Raw genomic sequence first — 24,312 nt, 5'->3', positions numbered from 1 at the left:
CATGACTGCAGCACTTCCCACTATAGTGGCTCCACATAGATGACCCCCAGCCTGAAGCGGAGCCACCCAGCAGAGCCCAGGCTATATCACCCGAACCTCACCTGCAGACCCATGAGCACAAGAATAACACATTGTAAGCCTCGGGTCTCGGGGGCTGGGCGGGGGGGTGGGCGGTCAGCATGGTGACAGGGGACGGCTATGAGCCCCAAGTCTTTATGCTGAAATCCTAACCCCAAAGATTATGATATTAGGGGAGGGGGGATTCAGAGAAGGTGCTTAAGTCCTTAGGTGGAACCCACATGAATGGGATTAGTGCTTTTAAAAGAGGGTCCAGAGAGTTCCCTTACCCTTCTGCCACAACAAGAAAGATGCTGTCCATGAACTAAATCTGCCAGTGCCTTGATCTTGAACTTCCAGCCTCCCGAACTGTGAGAAACAAATTTCTGTTGTTTATAAGCCCCCCAGTCTGTGGTAGCCTGGACGGATAAAGACAGGGTCTAATTCAATACACAAAAAACTGCCAGCTAAAAAAACAACAAAAACAAAAACAAAAACAAAAAAAAACTCCCAGCTATCAGTAGGCTTTTGTGAAAGTTCAATAATGCAAAAATGAAAGTACATAACACAAAATGTAATGCATTCAAATAATTTTTGGTGTGTCAGAGTTGAATCTTTAAAGTTTCAAATTAAGGAATATTTAACTGGTTTAATGCATGCCTCAGTATATGTCAACTGATTTTTTGAATTGTTATCTAGGATAATTTAAGTATAATCATGGCTTTCCATATCCTACCTTCTACCCACAACCATAACCTCCAATAAGAGGCTATTTTCTTTTTGCCTTTTGCTTTTTGGGCCTTCATGTCCTATCACCTCTGTTTTCCTCATAGTTGAGGGCAATGACCGAAAGATCAACAGGTGGAGAGAGTACTATGAAGCACCCAGAGAGCCCCCACACACAATGATCTACACCGAATGAGGGTTTGTTAAACTATCTTGTTTTAATATCATGTAAATAGTTTCTTAACTCAGACATACAATCTGTGCTTTAAAAGGGTAAAGATTATTTCTTAAGACTGAATGTAAAAAGATTAGATGATAAAAATAGATTCTATGTTTACTGATTAATCTTTACAGTATTTATTTGCTGAATATCTTTGCAATAAACACATCACCAATTTCCTACTTATCTCTTTCCCTGTAATGCCAAATACCTGGAAGTCACTCAAAAAGATACATATTAAAATGAACAACGAAGGACACAATGGATGGCTTCAACGGTGTTTACTATTTGGTCAAAGAAGATTTTTTTTTTTAAATTGTCAGTCATAAAGTGAAATCTACATTAACAGATATGTTAAATATTGATCTAAAATGCATTATTGCTGTGTGACACCACTGTATGGTCTGTGAGCAAATGGGATTCCTAAGATCATTGTTGCCCTTTATCCATCACTTTCCTCATTGTCAATCATCTCTCCTGAAGTGACGTGGGAGTGTGAATTGGGGTTAGGATGTTTAATTGCAGACCAACTTTCTATAGCTGCTAACGGAGCAAACAGGCCCTATCACCTAAAATAGGTACAGACATAACCATGGTACGTGGAAATTTTTTCAAGGTATGTCATACAGGAAAAATGTAGATTGAACACAGAAGTCTTTTCTGATTGCTCTCAATCACCCATAAGCAGTGTGTCTTCTAGTTAATCAGCCCTTGATATAGCAGTCCATCTGTTATTTTGCATTTATTTAAAACATCCTCTGCTAAATAATCGTGTTTATTTTTAAAAGTAAATTGCTTAAAATTACATTCATTTTCTTTCTCCAAACCCACGGAGTCTTTCCCTTCATAGGCAGACACATGGTATTCTGAAGCCGAGTGGCCCAGGTGTTATGGTATAATTACAACCTAAGTCATAAAAAAAGCAATTCTGGATTTGTGCAGGATCCACTAGAGCTCCCACTTAGAGATGAAGTATGAGACCAAGTCTGAACTTAGTAGGGCTAACAAAATTTTACCGGTTTCAGAATTCATATTATTTTAGGATGGGTTTTAAAACAATCCTGCAGGTCTCTAACTGGTATACAAAACAAAGAAAAGCTGTGAGCAATCTTTCTTCCCTAGGCTCATTAAGGCCTTGGAATCATTTATATCTGTGTTATATGCATGTCGATTCTCTTCCACATGTTAATGAAAGCACTGGAACAAACTGGCCAAAAGAAAACCACTCTGAAACTGCCTGAGCTTTTGAGCCTGCCACAGAGGTTTAAAGGCTTATACAACCTAGCTGTATTCATCTCTGGGTCTGGGTGTCTAAATGATTGTAGAATGCATGACACATGAAGAAGTGGGTATTGACCAAAGATCTCCTATACCAGCCTTTCTCAGACTGGAACTGAAAACCCTTTGAAGCATTTTTAACAACAAACAATGGCTTACTTCACAGATCTAAAACCAATAATCAGTTTTCTTGACCTACAGTTGAAAATAAAAAATTATCTTTTAACTAAATAGGATCAGCTTAAAAATCCCTTTGGAGATGTTTTTATTTATTAAATGCCTTCATTAAAAACACCATCTTTCATTTGCTGTTACTCCAATTCAATTTCTCCTGCATACAAGGTAATGAGCAGAATGGCTGTGAATCCAGTTAACATTCCAGCATTCTGAATCATGAAGTAAGTAAAATCGGTTTTTCTTCCAGTTATCTTTTCTCTCAGCATATCATTCATCTCTGGAAACTGGGAAAGAGAGAGAGAGATTGTTAGATAACTGTTGCCATCTGGTGGTAAAATGTAAAACAGTGGCCTAGACATTTTTTGCAGAGGGGGGTGAGGATTTAATTCAGATGTTTAAGCTTTAGTATAGATAGCATAAAAGGGACATCTAGCCCTATCAGACACTAACAGGAATAAAAGTATGTAAATATGTTCCCTAAGACAGTGAATCAGTGGGATGGGACTTACCTCATTTTATGCCTCCTGTTTTCCTTTGTCCATCTGGGTCTTTCTCTCTCATCCTCCCCTTACTCTCTATGCTCCATCCACACCATTCTTTCAGGACCTCAGATGTACCCACCTACTTTCCCCTGTCACAATCTTCACACCCATCCAAACTGCTATCTGAACTCTTCCCCCTCCAATTTTCCAGTGAGCTACACCCTTGAGGTTTCAGTTTAAATCATACTTTCTAGCAAGGCTTCCCTGAGCCCCTCCTAATTTATAATAAATCCCCCTAATATCATGTCTCACCACATATATTGCTTTTCCTCTTAGCTCACAGATTTTTTTTTACTTGTATTTATTTAGTCATGGTGTGTGACTTTGTTCATTGAATTTCCAGTTTCCTCTCTTTAAGGACAGAATGCCCCACAGATGCAGAGACCGTGGCTCCTTTCCTCACTCCAGTGTCTCAACTGCCTTACAAATTCCAGACCAGGCACAGAAATGTCAATCAATAGTAGCTGATTAAGTAAATTTTTAGAAATCACTATATACTTAATTTCTGTTCTCTTCAATTTGTTTCCTTCTACTTGCCCTACCCCTCACAAAATCTTACAGTTTTTATGTGCTGTTCTAGAATTGAAGGTTATAACAATCTCATTATAGTGAAAGCAATTAAAACTCCAAGTTCTGTACTTAAAATCTACCCTCACTCAGCAAATATACTCTACTAAAAAAGCTGCATAAGATCTGTAAATGCCAGCTTTTTATTTTTTTTAAAGATTTTATTTATTTATTCATGAGAGACAGAGAGAGAGAGAGAGAGAGAGGCAGAGACACAGGCAAAGGGAGAAGCAGGCTCCATGCAGGGGGCCCGACATGGCACTCCATCCTGGGTCTCAAGGCCCTGGGCTGAAGGTGGCGCTAAACCGCTGAGCCACCAGGGCTGCCCTATGCCAGCTTTTTAAAACATATTCCAAAATGATTTGCTACATATACAATGGCACATTGTACCAAAGCATTCAAAATGTCTCCAGAATCCAGTCAATCCATGTGCCTGATTTAAGAAACTCATTAGCAGGATAAAGTGAGTGAAAGTTATGAAACTATTCTGAAAAAAAAACTGCTATAAGGACATAAGGCATCATTTATTAGTATTATTTCCTTAAACTGAACAATTCTAATAGATTCCATTCTTATAACAGAGAAAAGAGTGATGCCCTAGCATAGATACAGTATGAGACATTAGTTCTGTGAAGAAAAATATAAATGCAGTGACAGTGCCAAGAGATGAAGTGCTTGCTCTGATAAGGGCTTGCAAAGAGCTAAGACCAGAGCTAGACAGTTATCATTTGGAGCTAAGAATGCATTTGAAAGAAGTTAACTTATTAAATTATGTATGTAGTACTTATTCAGTTCCAAATGCAATGGAAATGTTCCTTGATTTACATATATGTGGCACATTTTCATTTTGTAGAAAGCTGTCCATGATTCATTTGAAAACGCACAGAAACAGATATTCTCTCTTACACACACACACACACATATACACAGTGACATAGATAAAGACATAGACACAGCACAGACATAAACATAGATACAAATATATACAAACCCAAGTCAATGTTGTTAGTTCAATTTACCAGCCCTAGTTTAGCCCAAAAGGCTTTCACTGTTCAGAACTTTGAAATAACAGGCCACTAGGGTGGTTCAGTGGGTTAAGTGTCTGCCTTTGGCTCAGGTCATGGTCCCAGCATCCTGGGATCCAGGCCCACTCTGGCTCTCTGCTGGGTGGGGACTCTGCTTCTCCCTCTGCCCCTCCCCCATTCACAGGCACGCGCACACACACTCTTGCTCTCAAATAAATTTTTTATAAAAATTTTAAAGAACTTTGAAATAACAAAATGCTATGTAACAAGTTATCCCTTTCTAGATGTGACATCCTCACAAAAGAGGGGGGAAGGTCCCATGGGGACACACTATAGTAGAATGCAAGGTTTATCTCCCACAAGGCAAAAAACCTATGAAAATATCTCTAATTCAGCAAAAGTAAATCATTTCATTTTTTTATCAATAAGATCATAGATCAAAAGATCAGTGAGAATCTACTTTGGAATTACTGTTAGTACAAGAAGAGTTATCTCTTGAACCAGGAATGTTTTAAATTACAACAGAATTTTCACATATGAAAGTGGAAGTTTACCCTTAGCTCATAACACAGATGTTTATTTCTAAATTTTAAATTAAAATAAAATATTAAAATTTCTTACCATATCTGCCAGAGAAATATAGAGGAACATGCCCCCAGCAAGGGCAAATATAATATTTGGAGCAAAATTGTTGCCCACCAAAATGCCAAAAGCTAGCCCAACGTAGCAGGAACATGCCGAAAGGAAATTGAATAACAGAGCTTGCCGAGTGCTCATTCCTGCACTGAGTAGGATCACAAAGTCCCCTAGAAAAAGAAAAAAGTATCAAGTGAATAGTTTTTGCTATTTTTGGATGAGGAAAGACAAGCATCAATGTCCAACAGGGGCTCCTTCATTGTGATGCACCAATGGTATTTTTAAGAGTGTGCCGCCTAAAATGTCTCACTCCACCAAAACCAAGAGTGACTGACTTCTACCGTATGAACAGAGCCTCTTACCTAACTCATGAGGAAATTCTTCACACAGAATTGCTATAGAAGTACTGAGTCCCTGAAGAAGAGACAAGGTGCAGGAAGCCCCAATCGCCAGGCCATCGATGAAATTATGGAGGGCATCACTGAGCGTTATCATCCAGGCAATTGTCCCTATTTTGGACAGTTTGGGTCCCTTCAAACAGGTACATGAACTTGACTCCATTTTTCCATCCTGTAAAATAAGAGAAAATCAACCAACGAAATAACATTTTTTTTTCTTGAGAGTGCCTTTGCGTGAGCTGAGGGGAGGAGCAGAGAGAGAGAATCTCAAGCAGGATCCAGACCCAGATCCTGACATGGGGCTCGATCTCACTACCAGGAAATCACTACCTGAGCAGAAATCAAGAATCCTATGCCAAAACCACTGAACCACCACCCAGGCACCCCAATAACCGACATTTCTTGAAAATCTAAGAGGTAGACTTTCAATGAATAGATACACAGAAGTAGGAGATATGTATTAAGAAAGACCAATGGTTCCAACAGAGAATCTTTCATAGTGGTTAAGAACTCCTAATTATTTATAACAATAAAACAACAACGAACACAAAAAACAGCAAAAATTTATGGTAGGGAGAAAAGAAATGAATAGGTTGACAGGCTTTGAACAAGCCATTCAAAAGACATTTTACTCTGGTTCCTCTTTAAAAATCCTTTTGATTTATATGAAAAATACTTACTATCACCTTCCTAAAAAGTAACAGATACTACCCTAAGAATCTGATTCATTTGCATACATTAAAATGAAGGAATTTTTTCAAAGACTAAATTTAAAGTCATTTTCCATGTTACAATGTACATGTGAAATCCAAATTTAAAACACAATAACAGGGACACCTGGGTGGCTCAACAGTTGAGTGTCTGCCTTTGGCTCAGGGTGTGATCCCAGGTCTGGGATCGAGTCCCACATCAGGCTCCCTGCGAGGATCCTGCTTCCCCCTTGGCCTATGTCTCTGCCTCTCTCTGTATCTCATAAATCAATCAATCAATCAATCAAGCAAGCAAGCAAGCACAATGACATAAAGAACATTTACTGTAATCCCTCCTATGTCATCTGAGTAGGTTATCTGGGCCTCAGTTTCTTCAATTATGAAATGAAGATAATGTGCTAAATAATTCATTTATTTTTCAATGACTATTAAGTTTCCATTGTGCTCCAAGTAATGTGTTGGATAATTAAGCTGTAACAATGTGTTCCCTATAAGCTCTAAATTTCCATGATTCTCTTAACAAATTTCATGAACTGTGTTTGGAACAGGCCTGCCTTTGCACTAACACCTCTTTCTATTTTGAAACAATAATAAAAACAGAAAATCCCTTATAAAAATTTAGATTTCCATAAAATTTACAAAATGGTATAAAATCAAATACCAAATGCCAACTAAAGCATTTTCCAGAAACTGTAGAAAAAGATGATAAGATGCAAATTTATTTTTAAGTAGGGAAGCAATTTGCAATTAACTGGAGAACATTTTATTCCTAATTCTCCTCCCCTCGACTCTACCTCAACAGCTAATCAACATATTTATTGAGCATCTGCAATTTGTAAAACACTGTGCTGGATGCTATGGGGAGTGCACAGAAGTGGAAAATACAACTCTATCTTCCAGAAGTATATTTATATTGGAGAAACAAGATGTAAAGTATATGACTGACTATTTTTAAAATGTTCAGTATACATCCGGCCGAGAAGGGCTGCCTTCCAAGCCATCATCTGAGAGGTTTTAGATTTATCCCAATGTCGCTTCAGTTGCTTTGGGGACTGCTCTTTCAGAACTAACTAGATCCGGCAATACATCTTTTCAGTGTCATTAGTGGCAAATCTTCATCCTTGGGGAATGTTTTTGTTTGTAGACACAGCCAAAAGTCATTTGGAGCCACTAAATTCTTAAATTAACATGGAAGGAGGAGGGATTGTTTCTTGTAGCAGCAGTGGTTGTAGTAGTAGCAGAAAGAGATAAAATAAAGGCATATAGTATCTATCATGTGCAGGCATTGCTCTAAGCACTTGAAATATTTAATTCCTTTGGAACAACTCTGTGAATTAAGGATTATTGTTATCATCATTTTAGAATTGAGGAAACTACAAAATGTTGGTGGACTTACTCAGGGATGAAAAAGGAGTAAGTGGACAATTTTTACTGTTTTCCTACTCTGAATTTATGGGGTGAGGAGACACTTCTTGTTCAAAATAGGCTCTGAAGGCAATTCACAAGGAGAATACCCCCTTCTCAACACTTGAAGCAATGTTGGAATAAGTGTTCAATTTTCTTTTATTTTAAAGGTAAATCTCAGCAGCATAAGAATTCCATCTGGTCTTCAAATGTGGTGTTTTTACTTCACAGTGTTAAAGGATGAACTGAAGTAAATTTAAAACTTTAAGAGATTTATTTGAACAAAAATTGATTCAAATTGGGCAGTGTCAAACCGGATGTGGTTAGGACCACTCAATCAACAAAAGCTCAAGGAGAGACTTTCACAGAGAAAAGGCAGAAGCAAAGAAAAAAAATTATTGATTTGCTCTAACTTAAAGCCTAGTTGGCTTTTTGTGACCAATTGTCTTTAGGTTTCAATTTCATAGCCTTGAGACATTTACAGGTTTAGATTTTAGTTTCTTTATATAGGCTGCCAAGGCATTAGAACCACCCCAGCCTAATGGCCTCATTATTTAATTAATTTAACAATTGATACATCTTAAATGGACAACATAATAAACAATCATAATTTAGTTAGGTCATATGGGTGACTTGGGTAAAAGATGCCCCAGAGCCAGAAGCAATAGCTGCCAAAGAAGAAACAAAAGTAGTTATGAGAAAAGTGGTAGAAGAGACCTTGGCTTTGCAAAAACTTACTGCCAAGAGACACTTAATAAGATCATTTGTTTTCGTCTTCCAACTTGGTTTACCTAAACAAATAGTTATAATGTCTTTATTTACTTGTAAGGATTTATGGAAAAGATTAAAAGATCAAATCTTGACTACCTGATATTACATACAGTCTGTATACAAACTCCTTTAATTCTGAAAAAGAAATTAAATTAATACATCAGTCATGATTCTCTTACCTCTAAGTACAGATATTATTAACTATATTTCTTATGCTCTGTAAGTTTATGTGTCAAATGACACTGTTGGATAGGTTAACAGCCATACATTTTTAATACTTTTGTAACAAACATAAGTAGACAGACATTCACAAAAAAGTTATTTTTAATCTACCTGGTACTGAGCCACTGAGCAAAGAAAACATTAAATTTAAATCCCTCTAGTTAAGTTAGTGAGTATTCTTCTCTCTCCTTTATTTTTGTTTGCTGTTGCCATTGCTTGCTTGCTTGCTTCTGTACACTTGAGGATATTTCTTTTCTTTTTTTTTTTTTAGGCTATTTCTAACCTCAGCCACGATGAGGCAACTCAATCTAGTGAAAAGAACTTAGGTCTGAAGCCCAGGAGAACATAGTTCTAGCTTGGCTCTGATAGCAACTACTGTATAATCATCAGCAAGGCTCTTAACATCTTAGCCGTTCACAAAAAATTAACTCAAAATGGGTCACAGACCGAAATGCAAAGTTAAAACTATAAAACTCTTTGAAAATAACATAAAAGAAAACGTAGACAATCTTGAATAGGGTGATGAATTTTTAGATACACCAAAAGCACAACACATAAAAGAAATAATTGACAACCTTAACTTCATTAAAATTAAAAACTTCTGCTCTTCCAAAGACAATGTCAACAGAATGAGAAGACAAGCCACAGACTGAGAGAAAATACTTGCAAAAGATACATCTGAGAGAGAACTATTACAATATACAAATAACTCTTTAAACTAAACAATAAGAAAAAAAAAACCATGATTTTAAAATGGACCAAAGACCTTACCAGACAATTTACCAAAGAAAATATAGATAGCAAATAAGCATATGAAAAGATGCTCCACAGCATATATCATAGGAAAATGCAAATTAAAACAAAAATTAGATACCACTGTATACCTATGAAGATCACCAAAATCTGGAACACTGATAACATCAAATACTAGCAAGGATGTGGAACAACGGGAACTCTCATTCATTACTGATGGGATTGCAGAATGGGACAGCTACTTTGAAAGATAACTAAGTAATTTCATATTAAACTAAACATACTCTTGCCATATGGTCCAACAATCATGTTCCTTGGTATCTCTCAAAGAAGTTAAAAACTTATGTTTAATGGTACATTAGACATGATGTGCAGCTACTTTGGAAGACAGCTTGGCAGTTTCTTATAAAATTAAGCACACTTTCCAAATGATCCAACAATCATGTTCCTTTGTATCTTTCAAAGAAGTTAAAAACTTATGTCTACAAAAAATCTTGCACACAGATATTTACAGCAGCATTATTCCTAACTGCTAAAACTTGGAAGCAACTAAGATGCCCTTCAGTAGATGAATGAGTAGACTGTAGTGCATGTAATATTAACACCTCCCCCCCAAAAAAATGAGGTATTAAGTTGTGAAAAGACATAAGGAATCTTAAATGCATAATACTAAGTGAAAGGAGCAAATCTGTAAAGGCTACCTGCTGTATGATTCCAGCTATCTGACAGTATGGAAAAGGCACAACTATGGAGACAATAAGATCAGTGGTTGCCAGGGATTGGGGGAAGAAGAGGGTTGAATCGGCAGAGCATAGAATTTTTAGGGCAGTGAAAATAGTCTACATGATACTACATTGATGAATATATGTCATCACACATTTGTCCAAACCCATGGAATATACAACGTCAAGAGTCACCTGCCAACTATGGACTTTGGGTGGTTATCATGTGTAAGTGTAGGTTCATCAATTGTAACAAATGTCCTGACCTGACAGGGGATGCTGATAACAGGGAAGGCTATGCATGTGTGGAGGCAGTCTATGGAAAATCTCTATACTTTCTTTTCAATTTTTCTGTGAGCTGAAAACTGTTCTTAAAAAAATAAAGTCCTTAAAAAAAATCACTTTGAATCTAACTTCAAATTCCTTATCTGTAGGATGGAGACTATATTACTGATTTCATGAGAGAGATTGTTGCGATGATGAAATGAGATTTTTATAAGCCACCAAGTACTCCATGAATGTTTATTACCATCTCCCACAGATCACTTTACCTAACAGTACAGATGAACATGGATTTATTACAGGAAAGAAAACAAAAACTGCCTACAAGTGTGCAAGACAAGAGATTCCTCACATATGATCCTTGAATATATTTAGGAGCACATTGATTAAGATTATTTTTTTAAAAGGGAGAAAAAAAATCTACCCCTAAAAAAAGAGCTTTAGAAAAGTGAGTGTTCAGAGACTTGTTAACAAAAAAAAAAAAAAAAAAAAAAAAAAAGAAAGAAAGAAAGGAAAACTCAACAAAAGTGCTTGAGGAGCTTGAGCATAAATATACTCTTGAAGAAAACCATAGAACTCTCAACTACAAGAGTCCGAGGTATATGAAAGCTAAGAGACTAATTAGTGAGAAAGTAAAACCTACTGTGAGAAGTTTGAAATCTGACATGGTAAGTTTATATGAATCAGATAGTTGACTGGGTATGGGAGAAAATGAATTTCAAAGATGTAAAGTAATGTCTTGCATACTCAGCACTTCACAGTTTACAAAGCACTTGTATATGTGAGTGTCCTCATTTTCTTTTGATCTTTACAACATCCTCATGAGTGAAACAGAACAGATACTGGCATCCTTATTTTAAAGATGATGAAAATGACAATCTAAGAATATAAATGGCTTGCTCAAAGTCATATGGGAGCTGTTGGGATTAGGCTACTTAATTATTTACTGAACACCTATTTTATATAGCAGGCAGGAACTGTGCTAAGAACTGAGGACAGAAACATAAATCAGAGACTCTCCATCTTGCTAGAATTCATAATCCAGAAAGGAACAGCCAGGATTCAAACTCCAGACCTGTGATAAATAGCTCTTATCTAACCTTCCAGAATAACTCTCTACTCTCTCACTCTACTGTCCTGAATGAGCCACCTCTGCAGGCTCTTTGTCCTCTAGTTCTCATTTGAGATTGACCACTGGGGATCTCTAGAGGGAGTTCAGAGGAGAAAGGAGAGAGAATTCAAGGTATTGATTTCTTTGATACCCATTTGTATAGTCATCTAAGGCTGTCCATGACCCTCAGATGAAGGCCACAGCTCATCTCAAGACAACTCTCTTTGCAGATTCTAGTAACTGTTCTCTCCCCTCCACTCTTTTGTGTACAGGCAGGAGTGGCAAAAACTTGCAATTATTGGTTCCTGTGGTCTTCTTACACCCCACTCACACCTTATACATATATTTTCCTTAAGTTATTCTGAGCATTCCATCTGCTTTCTATTGGGATCCTAAATGATGTAATCATTGGTATTAGAAGTGTCCATAACAAGCAGCCCCCCCAAATGGAATTTAATTGGGTTTTTCATATATTTGAAGTATGGGGAAATGGCATATTGGTCACTCATAAGTGGTCTGCAATTTTTAGTAATGCCCAGAACATGAAAAGGCTCTACAAGGTCTGGGCTATGTTTCAAACCTTCCTGTCATTTGGCTCTTATGACCCAGCAGACCCAGTGGAATTAGAAGAGTCTATGGCAGACAGAGATGCTGAAAGAAACCTTCAGCAAGTCCTGATCAGAGAATCACAGTACAAACCCCAAGGTGTTAAAATAAAGCCATTTCCTCTTTTGCCACTAACTATTCCTTTTTTCAAGGCATGCCTTGCTTGTTCCTGGGTCCTTATAGAGACTTATCTTGTGCCCATGGGATATTAAGTGGCCATGGGATCATGCCTAACATGAACTGGATGTTATCTGGGCCAGCAAGTCATAAAATCGGCTGTTCACACCAGCATTCCATTATTAAATTATATATAATGAACAGACTCACACCAGCTTTAGAAAACACAAGCAAATCGCAATGGCAGATGATTCAGACTTCCATAGTATCTGAACCTAACGCTTCATTTATTTTCCCTCAACAACAATAAGGTTTCGTGAGTATTCCCTAAAGCCAGTCAACTGTGGAGACATCAGTAAGCGTGCCAGCTCCAGCTAGCTATACAACTGTACTCACAATGAACTTAAAATACTTAAAGGAACTTAAAGGAGAATTCTCCACATGGGCAGAACTTTTAGGTGTAGTGTAAAAGAAATGACTGAGATATAGATCTACACTAACTGGTGGGTGCGTGCTAAAAAGTTGCCTAGGTCCAATAACCAGGGGAGAAATTGAAGCAGGCATCAAAAACCTCCCAAGACACAAAAGTCCAGGGCCAGATGGCTTCCCTGGGGAATTCTATCAAACGTTTAAAGAAGAAACCATACCTATGCTACTAAAGCAATTCGGAAAGATAGAAAGAGATGGAGTACTTCCAAACTCATTCTATGAGGCCAGCATCACCTTAATTCCAAAACCAGAAAAAGACCCCACCAAAAAGGAAAATTATATACCAATATCCCTGATGAACATGGATGCAAAAATTCTCAATAAGATACTAGCCAATAGGATACAACAATACATTAAGAAGATTATTCACCATGACCAAGTAGGATTTATCCCCGGGATGCAAGGCTTGTTCAACACTCGTAAAACAATCAATGTGATTCATCATATCAGCAAGAGAAAAAACAAGAAACCATATGATCCTCTCAATAGATGCAGAGAAAGCATTTGACAAAATATAGCATCCATTCCTGATCAAAACTCTTCAGAGTGTAGGGATAGAGGGAACATTCCTCAACATCTTAAAAGCCATCTACGAAAAGCCCACAGCAAATATCATTCTCAGTGGGGAAGCACTGGGAGCCTTTCCCCTAAGATCAAGAACAAGACAGGGATGTCCACTCTCACCACTTGCTATTCAACATAGTCCTAGAAGTCCTAACCTCAGCAATCAGACAACAAAAAGAAATAAAAGGCATTCAAATTGGCAAAGAAGAAGTCAAACTCTCCCTCTTTGCCGATGACATGATACTCTACATAGAAAACCCAAAAGACTCCACCCCAAGATTGCTAGAACTCATACAGCAATTTGGCAGTGTGGCAGGATACAAAAATCAATGCCCAGAAGTCAGTGGCATTTCTATACACTAACAATGAGACTGAAGAAAGAGAAATTAAGGAGTCAATCCCATTTACGATTGCACCCAAAAGCATAAGATACTTAGGAATAAACCTAACCAAAGATGTAAAGGATCTATACCCTAAAAACTACAGAACACTTCTGAAAGAAATTGAGGAAGACACAAAGAGATGGAAAAATATTCCATGCTCATGGATTGGAAGAACTAATATTGTGAAAATGTCAATGTTACCCAGGACAATTTACACGTTTAATGCAATCCCTATCAAAATACCATGGACTTTCTTCAGAGAGTTAGAACAAATTATTTTAAGATTTGCGTGGAATTAGAAAAGACCCCGAACAGCCAGGGGAATATTAAAAAAGAAAACCATAGCTGGGGGCATCACAATGCCAGATTTCAGGTTGTACTACAAAGCTGTGGTCATCAAGACAGTGTGGTACTGGCACAAAAACAGACACATAGATCAATGGAACAGAATAGAGAATCCAGAAGTGGACCCTCAACTTTATGGTCAACTAATATTCGACAAAGGAGGAAAGACTATCCACTGGAAGAAAGACAGTCTCTTCAATAAATGGTGCTGGGGAAATTGGACATCCACATGCAGAAGAATGAAACTAGACCACTCTCTTGCACCATACACAAAGATAAGCTCAAAATGGATGAAAGATCTAAATATGAGACAAGATTCCATCAAAATCCTAGAGGAGAACACAGGCAACACCCTTTTTGAATTTGGCCACAGTAACTTCTTGCAAGATACATCCATGAAGGCAAAAGAAACAAAAGCAAAAATGAACTATTGGGACTTCATCAAGATAAGAAGCTTTTGCACAGCAAAGGATACAGTCAACAAAACTAAAAGACAACCTACAGAATGGGAGAAGATATTTGCAAATGACATATCAAATAAAGGGCTAGTATCCAAGATCTATAAAGAACTTATTAAACTCAACAGCAAAGAAACAAACAATCCAATCATGAAATGGGCAAAAGACATGAACAGAAATCTCACAGAGGAAGACACAGACATGGACAACAAGCACACGAGAAAATGCTCCACATCACTTGCCATCAGGGAAATACACATCAAAACCACAATGAGATACCACCTCACACCAGTGAGAATGGGGAAAATTAGCAAGGCAGGAAACCTCAAACGCTGGAGAGGATGTGGAGAAAGGGGAACTCTCCTACACTGTTGGTGGGAATGTGAACTGGTGCAGCCACTCTGGAAAACTGTGTGAAGGTTCCTCACAGAGTATAAATAGATCTTCCCTATGACCCAGCAATTGCACTGCTGGGGATTTACCCCAAAGATTCAGATGCAATGAAACGCCGGGACACCTGCACCCCAATGTTCATAGCAGCAATGTCCACAATAGCCAAACTGTGGAAGAAGCCTCGGTGTCCATCGAAAGATGAATGGATAAAGAAGATGTGGTTTATGTATACAATGGAATATTACTCAGCCATTAGAAACAACAAATGCCCACCATTTGCTTCGATGTGAATGGAACTGGAGGGTATTATGCTGAGTGAAATAAGTCAGTCGGAGAAGGACAAACATATGGTCTCATTCATTTGGGGAATATAAAAAATAGTGAAAGGGAATAATGGGGAAAGGAGAAAAAAGAGTGGGAAATATCAGAAAGGGAGACAGAACATGAGAGACTCATAACTCTGGGAAACGAACTAGGGGTGGTGGAAGGGGAGGTGGGTGGGGGTGGGGGTGACTGGATGACGGGCACTGAGGGGGGCACTTGATGGGATGAATACTGGGTGTTATTCTATATGTTGGCAAATTGAACACCAATAAAAAATAAATTATATTTTTTTTAAAAAGTTGCCTAGGTGGTCAGAAACTTCCAAAAACCAAAATTGGAGATGGTGGCAAGGATATCTGGACAGAACTATACAGATGGACCTCTTGTGACAGACACAGAAGATGAAGATAATTCTACTCTGTTAAATCCCATTAGAGACTATCACAGAGAATAGTCTCAATAATGAAGTGAACAAGATCTGACTATAAACCTCACTTAGTATCTTTCATCAGTCATCCCAATGTTGATTTAATGGGCCCATAAACAAAGGGGTCAGAATAGTGAGGATAGAGACTATTCACAGCTCAGCATTCTCTTCCTCTAGCCAGGGTGATCTGGCTTACCAGCATCGAAGAAGGTCCAACCCGTCAAAAACCAGGAATGATGCTGAACCCCCCAAAAGGCATCATCACCCAATGGGCAGAAAGGCCCAGCTGGCTACACACAGAGGCAGGGTGATCACATTAATGATTTTCCCCATGATAAGGGGATACTCTTCACTCACAAAGATAGACATATTTAATATGCCTTCCCTACTTGTAGTGTTTCTGCTAGCAGCATCATTCACAGATTTATAGTATGCCCAATATATAGCCAAGATAACCCATATAAATTGTCTCCAAACCATTCTGAAGCAAAGCAAGTGAGATGATGGGCTCAATCCTTAGAATTCACAAATCCTATCACCTGCCCCTTCATAGAAGAAACTAGCTTGACAGAATTATAGAATGCCCTACTGAAGGCTCAGCTAGGGTATAAGCCAAGAGATAAAACTCTGGAAGGTTGGAGTTCTGCCCATAGGATGTAGATATGTGCCTTACACCACCAGTCAAATACATGAGGCTATCACTGTTGTAAAGGATGCACAGATCCAGGGACCTAGAAGTGGAGGTTAGGGTGGCCCATCTTGTGTTTACACCTAATAACCCACCTGAAGTATTCTTGCTTCCCATCCCCAACACCTTAGACTTGGTGAGTTTGAAGTCCTAACGTCCAAGGAACAATTCTTCCACTAAAAAACAAGGTCATTTTCCAATTCATTGGAAGTGGAGATTACCCCAGGAAATTTAAATTTCTTTATATCCCTAAACCAATAGGTAGATGAGGGGGTTGCTATATTGCCTAGGAAAATGACACCCAATGAGCAGGAAAACCTGAGTTTCTGCTACAGAATAAAGATAAGAACAATGTCTGGAACTCAGGAAATTCAGTGGGGCATTTCTTAATACTCCCCTCCCAATGATCCTCATCAGGGAACAACAGCAACAACCCAGTGAAGACCCAGACCACCAAGGACTCAGATCTGGCTGGAATTAAGGTCTGGGTCACTTCAATTGGAAAAGGACCTTACCAGTCAAGGTGATGCTAGGCAGTGAGGTAAATATAGAAGTTTTAGTGGAAGGAGGCAGCTATAATTACCAACTTAGGCCTTGAAACCATCTACAGAAGCTAGGATCAGCTACAATTTAAATTTATATTCCTTAGTTGCATCTCTTCTTCCTATTTCCATCCCCTGGTGTTTTATATGAAGAATACCAGTGGTGGCCAACATTTTAGTTCTAGATTGCATATTACTGAATTGCTATCACACAGGGATGATACACCACACAGTAGTTGATTTATGCAGTCTCTGTGATGGGGACATGCATTTTTCACCCAGATGAAGATCACTGTCCCATGTACATTGTTTTTCTGTACCTCCTAGGCTCTAGTAACTTCTTCCTTCCCTTTTCTCTTTGATTATTCATAGTTTGATAAGATTACTCATAGCTCCACTATTCTAAGTCCCAGTTTTACTGCACTCTCCCTAATGGTTTGCTTAACCTTGCTCAGAGTTTTGTAAACTCTCCCTTTCCTATTTATTATTTATCCTTATTTGAATGTGCCACCTTTTTCTGTAAAGAACACAACTGATCTAAAACCTAAGCTCTTCCACAGAGAATGCTCACAGACTCTACATATACCATCAAATACATTTTAATGGGAAAAATTATAAAAAGGATTATATAGATAAGAAGATTACAAAAAGGGTTAAATAGATACAAAGATATCATAAAGATTAAGTGCCATACAAATGTAAAATTTTAAGGGTGCCAGGATGGCTCATCAGTCAGTTACGCGTCTGACTCTTGATCTCAGTTCAGGTCATGATCTCAGAGCTGTGAGAATAGAGCCCCACGTCAGGTTCCACACTGGGCATGGAGCCTGCTCAAGATTCTCTCTCTCTTTGCCTCTGACCTTCTCTCCCTCATTCTCCTACTATAAAAATAAGAAATAAGGGCAGCCCAGGTGGCTCAGTGGTTTAGCGCCACCTCTAGCCCAGTGTGTGATCCGGGAGACCAAGGATCAAGTCCCATATCAGGCTTCGTGCATGGAGCCTGTTTCCCCCTCTGCCTGTGTCTCTGCCTCTGTGTGTGTGTGTGTGTGTGTCTCTCATGAATAAATAAATAAAATCTTTAAAAATAAATAAATAAATAAATAAATAAATAAATAAATAAATATTTTGAAAAATAGCAAATGTAAAATTTTAGTGGGCTTTGGTTTTATTACAGTATCTTCTAGTAATCTTAATGTACTTTATAGCTGATGGTTCCTTTGTCCTTCCTCTGGCCCAGAAAAGTCAGTCTCAGATTACTATAACCCAAATGAAACTTCATATATATAAGAAAGAAGAAATCAATTTTATCGGGAATCCCTGGGTGGCTCAGCGGTTTAGTGCCTGCTTTCTGACCAGGGCGTGATTCTGGAGTCCCAGGATAGAGTCCCACATCGAGTTCCCTTCATGGAGCCTGTTTCTACCTCTGCCTGTGTCTCTGCCTCTCTCTCTCTCTCTCTGTCTCTCTGTTTCTCATGGATAAATAAGTAAAATCTTTTTAAAAATCAATTTTATCTTTAATGTATGCAACCAAACATAATTCAAATGCACTTAGTCTCTAGTCATCTGGTTTTGGAAAATCTCTTAACTATTTCCAAAACTCCCCTTGCTAATGAAAACAACTATTAACAGGAAAATAACAATTTCCAGAAGCCTTGAAAATTGTTCCCTTTCCCTCCATCCCTTCAGTGGAATGTGAGTAAAGTTGTTTTGGTCTTTAGGAGTTGAAATAATTGCCTTTCATTTTCAGTCTGGGACCATATCATTTTACTGTCTTGAAAAAAATTACTTAGGAGAAATCTGACAGGTTTCAAGAAACATGCTACTATTTTGCCAATGAAATTTAAAGTATACACTAATTAAGTATTTGCAGTTATCCTAATGGACTATTTACACCACTCTAAAAGGTTGCCTACTGCTCCTACAGATGGGAATAGCATTAATGTTCTCTGACACATTCGGGAAGCAGGATATCATTTCTTATAAAAAGCCTGTATAATGTGCGCCCCAACCCACACAACTCTCATTGTTACTGAGAAGTCTTAAAGGGAGTCCAGAGGCACCAGGAAATTGGTTAAGTTTTAATGTAAGCTGAAGAATGTTGCCAGGTTCTTGAAAAGTAGTTTTCCCCAAATCCAGAAATATCTACATAGCTCAGCCTCAAGGCTTCCAGAATAGTTCAGACAAGGGAAAGGGGTAGGTTGGGGTGTGATAGAGGAACCAGACCCATGTGGGAGCTGCATTGTGTAATTACCATTTGACATGAGTTATGTCAAAAGAACTGAAATGTAGAAGATCCCACCCAATGTAATACAAATGACTGATTAACCAGCCATTAAAAGAGGAAGGAGTGCTTTCTGATTGGCAGAGAAGATCTAGAAATGCAAGCCACTTAGGGCAAGAAGCTTGGGAAAAGTGAAAAGAGGCAAAGAAAGAGAGATGACAGGAGAAATAAGAGCGAGAGCTAACTGTGGTCACTGTGACCGAGTAGATAACTAGGGTGTTAGTGGAGGTGTTCAGAAATAAGGAATCAGCCAGGGATAGAAAGGAAAATGAGCAACAGAGAGTTGGAAATAAAGAGCTGTTCTCTGTGAGGGGGCAGCCAGCAGCCCAATCTATATTTCAGTAGTTCAGAAAAATAGAGGCCATCTTTACTTCATATTTGGAAAAGGGGGAGTGGAAATGTACAGGGAGAAGGGTACCAGGACCTAGTTCCCTCTGAAGATCTGCTCACCAGTTTAAGAAGAATTATGTGGAGAATTGAGCATGAAAGATATAGGACATACACTGGCACAGAATAGTAATAATGATAACATTAACAATACAAGTTATTTACTCTTCCCAACATCCCTAGGTGGTTATTATTCCCATTTTCCAGATGAGAAAACCAAGGTACAAAGAGGTTAAATAATATACCCAAAGTCATACCTCTAGAGAGGAGCAGAGACAGGATTTAAACATCTATGCCAAGCAAGCATGCTCGTGATTTCTAGGAGATGTGAAATTTTATTTTCTTTCTTGTTCACCCCAGTTCACCCAGCATCTAGCACCCAGCATCTAGCACAAATATTCAGGTGCAGGCACCTGAATATTTGTTGTCCAAAAGGCACCCTGAATATTTGTTGTCCAAAGAAATGTCCAAAGAAAGGTGGAAGAATAGTAAAAGTACATTTCCTCTCACAAATCATTGCCATGTGAAGCATCTACTCCGATCTCTCCATGGAGCAAACATATGAGCATTCATACACAACGTGAGAAGGGGGTAGAAAGAAGAATGTTCATTAGTCAATTCCAAATTGGTTCATCTACATGAAAAAAAAAAACACTAAAAGTACAGAAGCAGTTCTGTTGTCTTTTGTTTCCTTACCAAAAGCTGAGACTAAAAGCTGTAGGTGTCAAAAGCTCCTGGGGGCATGTTTGTTTTCATTTCAGCCCAGAGTTTAACATTAGTAGGTGTTGGTAAGGGTATTAAAGAGCAGAAGATTTCTATCAGCAGCCATCTTGCATCTCCCTCTACAAGACTCACCTCAGAAGACTGATGGAGAAGGAGCCATAAAAATAAGAGTAGTAGCAACGAATGCAACTAACACTGAGGAGTGCTTACTGTTTGCAGAGCATTCTCCTGAATGCCATGAGATGAGTACTTCTAACACCCTAATCACAGATGAAGCAATGAGGATACCACTGGCAATGACTTGACCAAAACCATACAGCTAACAATGGAAAAGCCAGGATTTGAACCCACATGATTTGGCTCCTAAGCCCGTGCAATAAAAGCCAGAGACTGCTCAAAAGAACTGTTTTTTTCAGGTAAGAATTTCTGAGTTCAGTGGTTTATTATTACAATAATAGATTATTTTACTGCTGTTGCCAGCCTCCATTCCGTTAGGTACCAGTGATTCAACTACTTCTGGTTTTGAGTAGAATACACTAAGCTGATGTTCTGAGGTTTGCTAACACTTCATATGCACTGAAAAGAATTCCAGTCATTGCAGGGAAAAGACACCATCCTTAGGCTTTCAAATCCATAATCTGTTGTTTACAGATCACATTATGGATAGAAAAATGTAGTTGTTTTCTTAACTATGCCTTCCTGAGTTTATTACATATAACAAAATGTAATTTTAGAACCAGGCACTTATTTGAGGTTATCGGTATATTTAAGTGCTAGAACACAAGAAAACTTTGAAGAAAGATTTACATCTTGAATTTTCTCCAGTATCCTGGTATACCAGCATTCACTGTGCCCTAGCTACTCTGACCTTTTTTCTATTGCTAAAACCCACCAAACTCTTCCCCCCACCCCAGAGAGCTATACTGGCTGTTCCCTCAGCCGTGACCTTCTTCACCCTCATCTTTGCACGGATAGCTGCTTTTTATGGTTCAAATTTTAGTTTAAATGTGTCCCTGACCACCCAAACTAAAGTAGCCACCCAAACATCATCACGCCACCACATTTTAATTTCTTAAACATCATATGTAACACTAGGATACTGAGCTGTGAGACCCACTGGAATAAAAAGAGTGTCAGAAAGCAGGAATATTTTCTAATTTGCCACAGAATTTCCAGGGCATAGAACAGAGCATGGCACTGGGGAGGTGATCGTGTGATACGTGACAAGTGAGTGAACAACAGGATGAATAAATGAATACCATCTCCTGCCCTTTAATATAGGTTCACTGATTTGACCTATAGACTAGAATGTCATTCCGAATATGCATGTTATCACAGAAGTCCTAATTTAAAATTGCCATTATTGGGATGCTGGGTGGCTCAGTTGGTTAAATGTCTGACTCTTGATTTCAGCTCAGGTCATGATCTCAGCGTTCTGGGACCAAGCCCTGCGGTGAACTCCACACTCAGAACAGAGTCTGCTTGAGATTCTCTCTCACTCTGCCTCTCCCTCTGCTTGTTCATGCATGCTTTCTCTCTCTCAAATAAATAAATAAATAAATCCTTTAAAAAAAGATTACCAATATTGTTTTAATATATACATTGCATGACTCTGAAATTTTGGTCAAAGTCACAAAAAATATACAGAGAAAATGGGGACTATTTCTTCCCAGTAAAGGATTTTTGCAAAAAAAGTAAAACTACCTCTAGATTAAGTATTTGTTTTGCAGCCTAGAAAACTATTGATGATGATCCCTCACCTCTGTTTTTCTGATACATACTTTATAACCTAGTAATTAAAATGAATGAACTAGAAAGTATTAGACCAAAGATCTGCAAGATTTACTGAACCTGCAAAGATCATCTTTATTGGCACTTTCTCAGCTATAGAACTTTTTTTACTTTAATGCACTTTCATTAAGTTGCTATAAAGGTTAAATAAAGTCATTTTCATTAAACAATTTGGTATTCTTAAGAAGAAGACTCAATAAAATAAATTTTGTTCTTTTTTTACTTTTAATACTCTAATACCTGATAACAGAAATATAAAGCAATAATTTCTCAACCATTTCAAAAATCATTAGACTCACACATTGGGCTCTGTCTTCTCTACTGATAAGAACTTAAAACTTACAATATAAAAAAAAACTTACAATATATCTAAATAAATTGATCTACTGATTAAAACAGCAAGCAAAGTTAAACATAGGAGAAAGTCACCACTTAACTAAAATAAGTGAGTTATTAACTTAATTGGAATGAGATCCTCAGAAAGAGACTGAAATCCCCTATCTAAAAAGTAGACACATAGTAAAATCAAATTTTACCACCCAATCAATGATCTGATTCTAACTTGTTGGTACATTTGTTAAGAGTGAACACCTAATTCGATCTTCAAACACCTCCAATTGTATTTTTATTCACTAAGATTATCAGAGAGGTATTAATAGTTATAAAAGTGATATTTTGGACTGGACATGTGCCTCAGACATAAAACTGAATAGATATGAATAGAGAGACAGATAAACAAATATCAGGCAGCCCAGGTGGCTCAGTAGTTTAACGCTGCCTTCAGCCCAGGGTGTGATCCTGGAGATCCAGGATCGAGTCCCACATCGGGCTCCCTGCATGGAGCCTGCTTCTCACTCTGCCTGTGCCTCTGCCTCCCTCTCTCTCTCTCTTTCTGTCTGTGTGTGTGTATATGTGTCTCTCATGATTAAATAAATAAAATCTTTAAAAAAAAAAGATAAATATCTACAGATTAGTGAATGTGTGTGTGTGTGTGTGTGTGTGTGTGTAACAATCTGCTAATACTCAGTAGTGTAGTACTGTCAAACCAAAAACATTTTGGTAAGACCACACTTCATTTGCAAGATGCTTTCACTTTGTAATCTTTCTAATTTAGGATATTTATTTTTAAATATATGGAATAAATACAGCCTGGAATATTTGAATATAGAGTAAATTCTACCTCCCCAACTGCTTCTCCCTGAGACATAAATTCCATTTATTATAATAAAACAACTCAAGCTTAGGCAAATTTTCCATCATGCAATCCACTGAGTAAAAATTACTTACCAGGTCTTGATCCATTAGTCCCAAACAGCAAGATGTAGCATGCAAAGAATATAGTACTTTATAAATATTTTCAAATAAGCAAATAACAGAAGTCAAAGAAAAGACAGAGGCCTATGTTGGCTAGTCTGATATTTATGATATGAACGTCCTTTATAATGCAATCTTCAAAAAATTTTGAAAAAGCTGATGTTAAAGACACACCAGCAATAGAATATGTATTTACCTTCTTTCATCGTTCATTCTGGTTTGTAATTGGGCTTTCTACACAATAGAATTAAGCAACTTTCTGATGTCCAGAATAATTTACTTGAACCTCCTAAATTTTTTCCTCACTTATAAAAAGAAAAATGTGTTGGCATTCATTCTAAATTTTTTTATCAATCAGCATGCATGACAGAGCAAGACAGCAATTCTTCATTATACTAATAGGGGGAAAATTAACTTGACATCAAGCCTAATTGAGTAAATTCTCACTAATTCTTCTAAATAGGGATAAGTCCTGCTTGATTAGTGAAAGCAATTTAGTATAGAGTGTGTTTAGATAAATACACTATTATTGCTTTCTAGAACTCACACCAACAAACGGCTTCCACAGCAAGCATGGTGGAGGGTGGGTAGAGGTCCTTAAGAAAACCTGCCACATTGTATGTATAAGAATAATGTAGCATATCAATTACATAAAAACAACTTGGTTATTATTTCTTTAGATAACTTAAAAACCTTAGATGCATCTTGACTACAAATTGTTCAAAAGCAATTTTTGTAGATGCTGCCAAGATACTCTACAGCCCAGCACATAACCTAGCATATAAACAAAATATAACAAATAATAATTCATCGCCTAGGACAGATTAGTAGAATCAAAAATAGGGAGGTTTCACTGTGCAGACAATCCTCAACTCACCA

At 37.8% G+C, this 24,312-nt stretch overlaps 1 protein-coding gene across 3 annotated transcripts in view; it reads right to left on the bottom strand.

Moving 5' to 3' along the window:
* Positions 1-976: 976 nt before the first annotated feature.
* The window catches only part of SLC39A8 (solute carrier family 39 member 8), a 73,939-nt gene continuing 50,603 nt past the window's right edge, over positions 977-24,312 (bottom strand). For all 3 annotated transcript variants that reach the window (XM_072755561.1, XM_072755559.1, XM_072755560.1), the window contains exons 7-9: positions 5,591-5,798; positions 5,214-5,398; positions 977-2,742 (exon numbers count right to left, since the gene is read on the bottom strand). In XM_072755561.1, the coding sequence (XP_072611662.1) occupies positions 2,593-2,742; positions 5,214-5,398; positions 5,591-5,798 (543 nt within the window). In that variant the 3' untranslated portion in view covers positions 977-2,592. The remainder of the gene's footprint in view (positions 2,743-5,213; positions 5,399-5,590; positions 5,799-24,312) is intronic.

Source organism: Vulpes vulpes, chromosome 4 (genome assembly GCF_048418805.1).
Source record: "Vulpes vulpes isolate BD-2025 chromosome 4, VulVul3, whole genome shotgun sequence".
In the NCBI taxonomy this organism is placed as follows: domain Eukaryota; kingdom Metazoa; phylum Chordata; class Mammalia; order Carnivora; family Canidae; genus Vulpes; species Vulpes vulpes.
The sequence above is the reverse complement of the archived record's forward strand: the minus strand, read 5'-3'. Positions and strand labels throughout refer to the sequence as shown.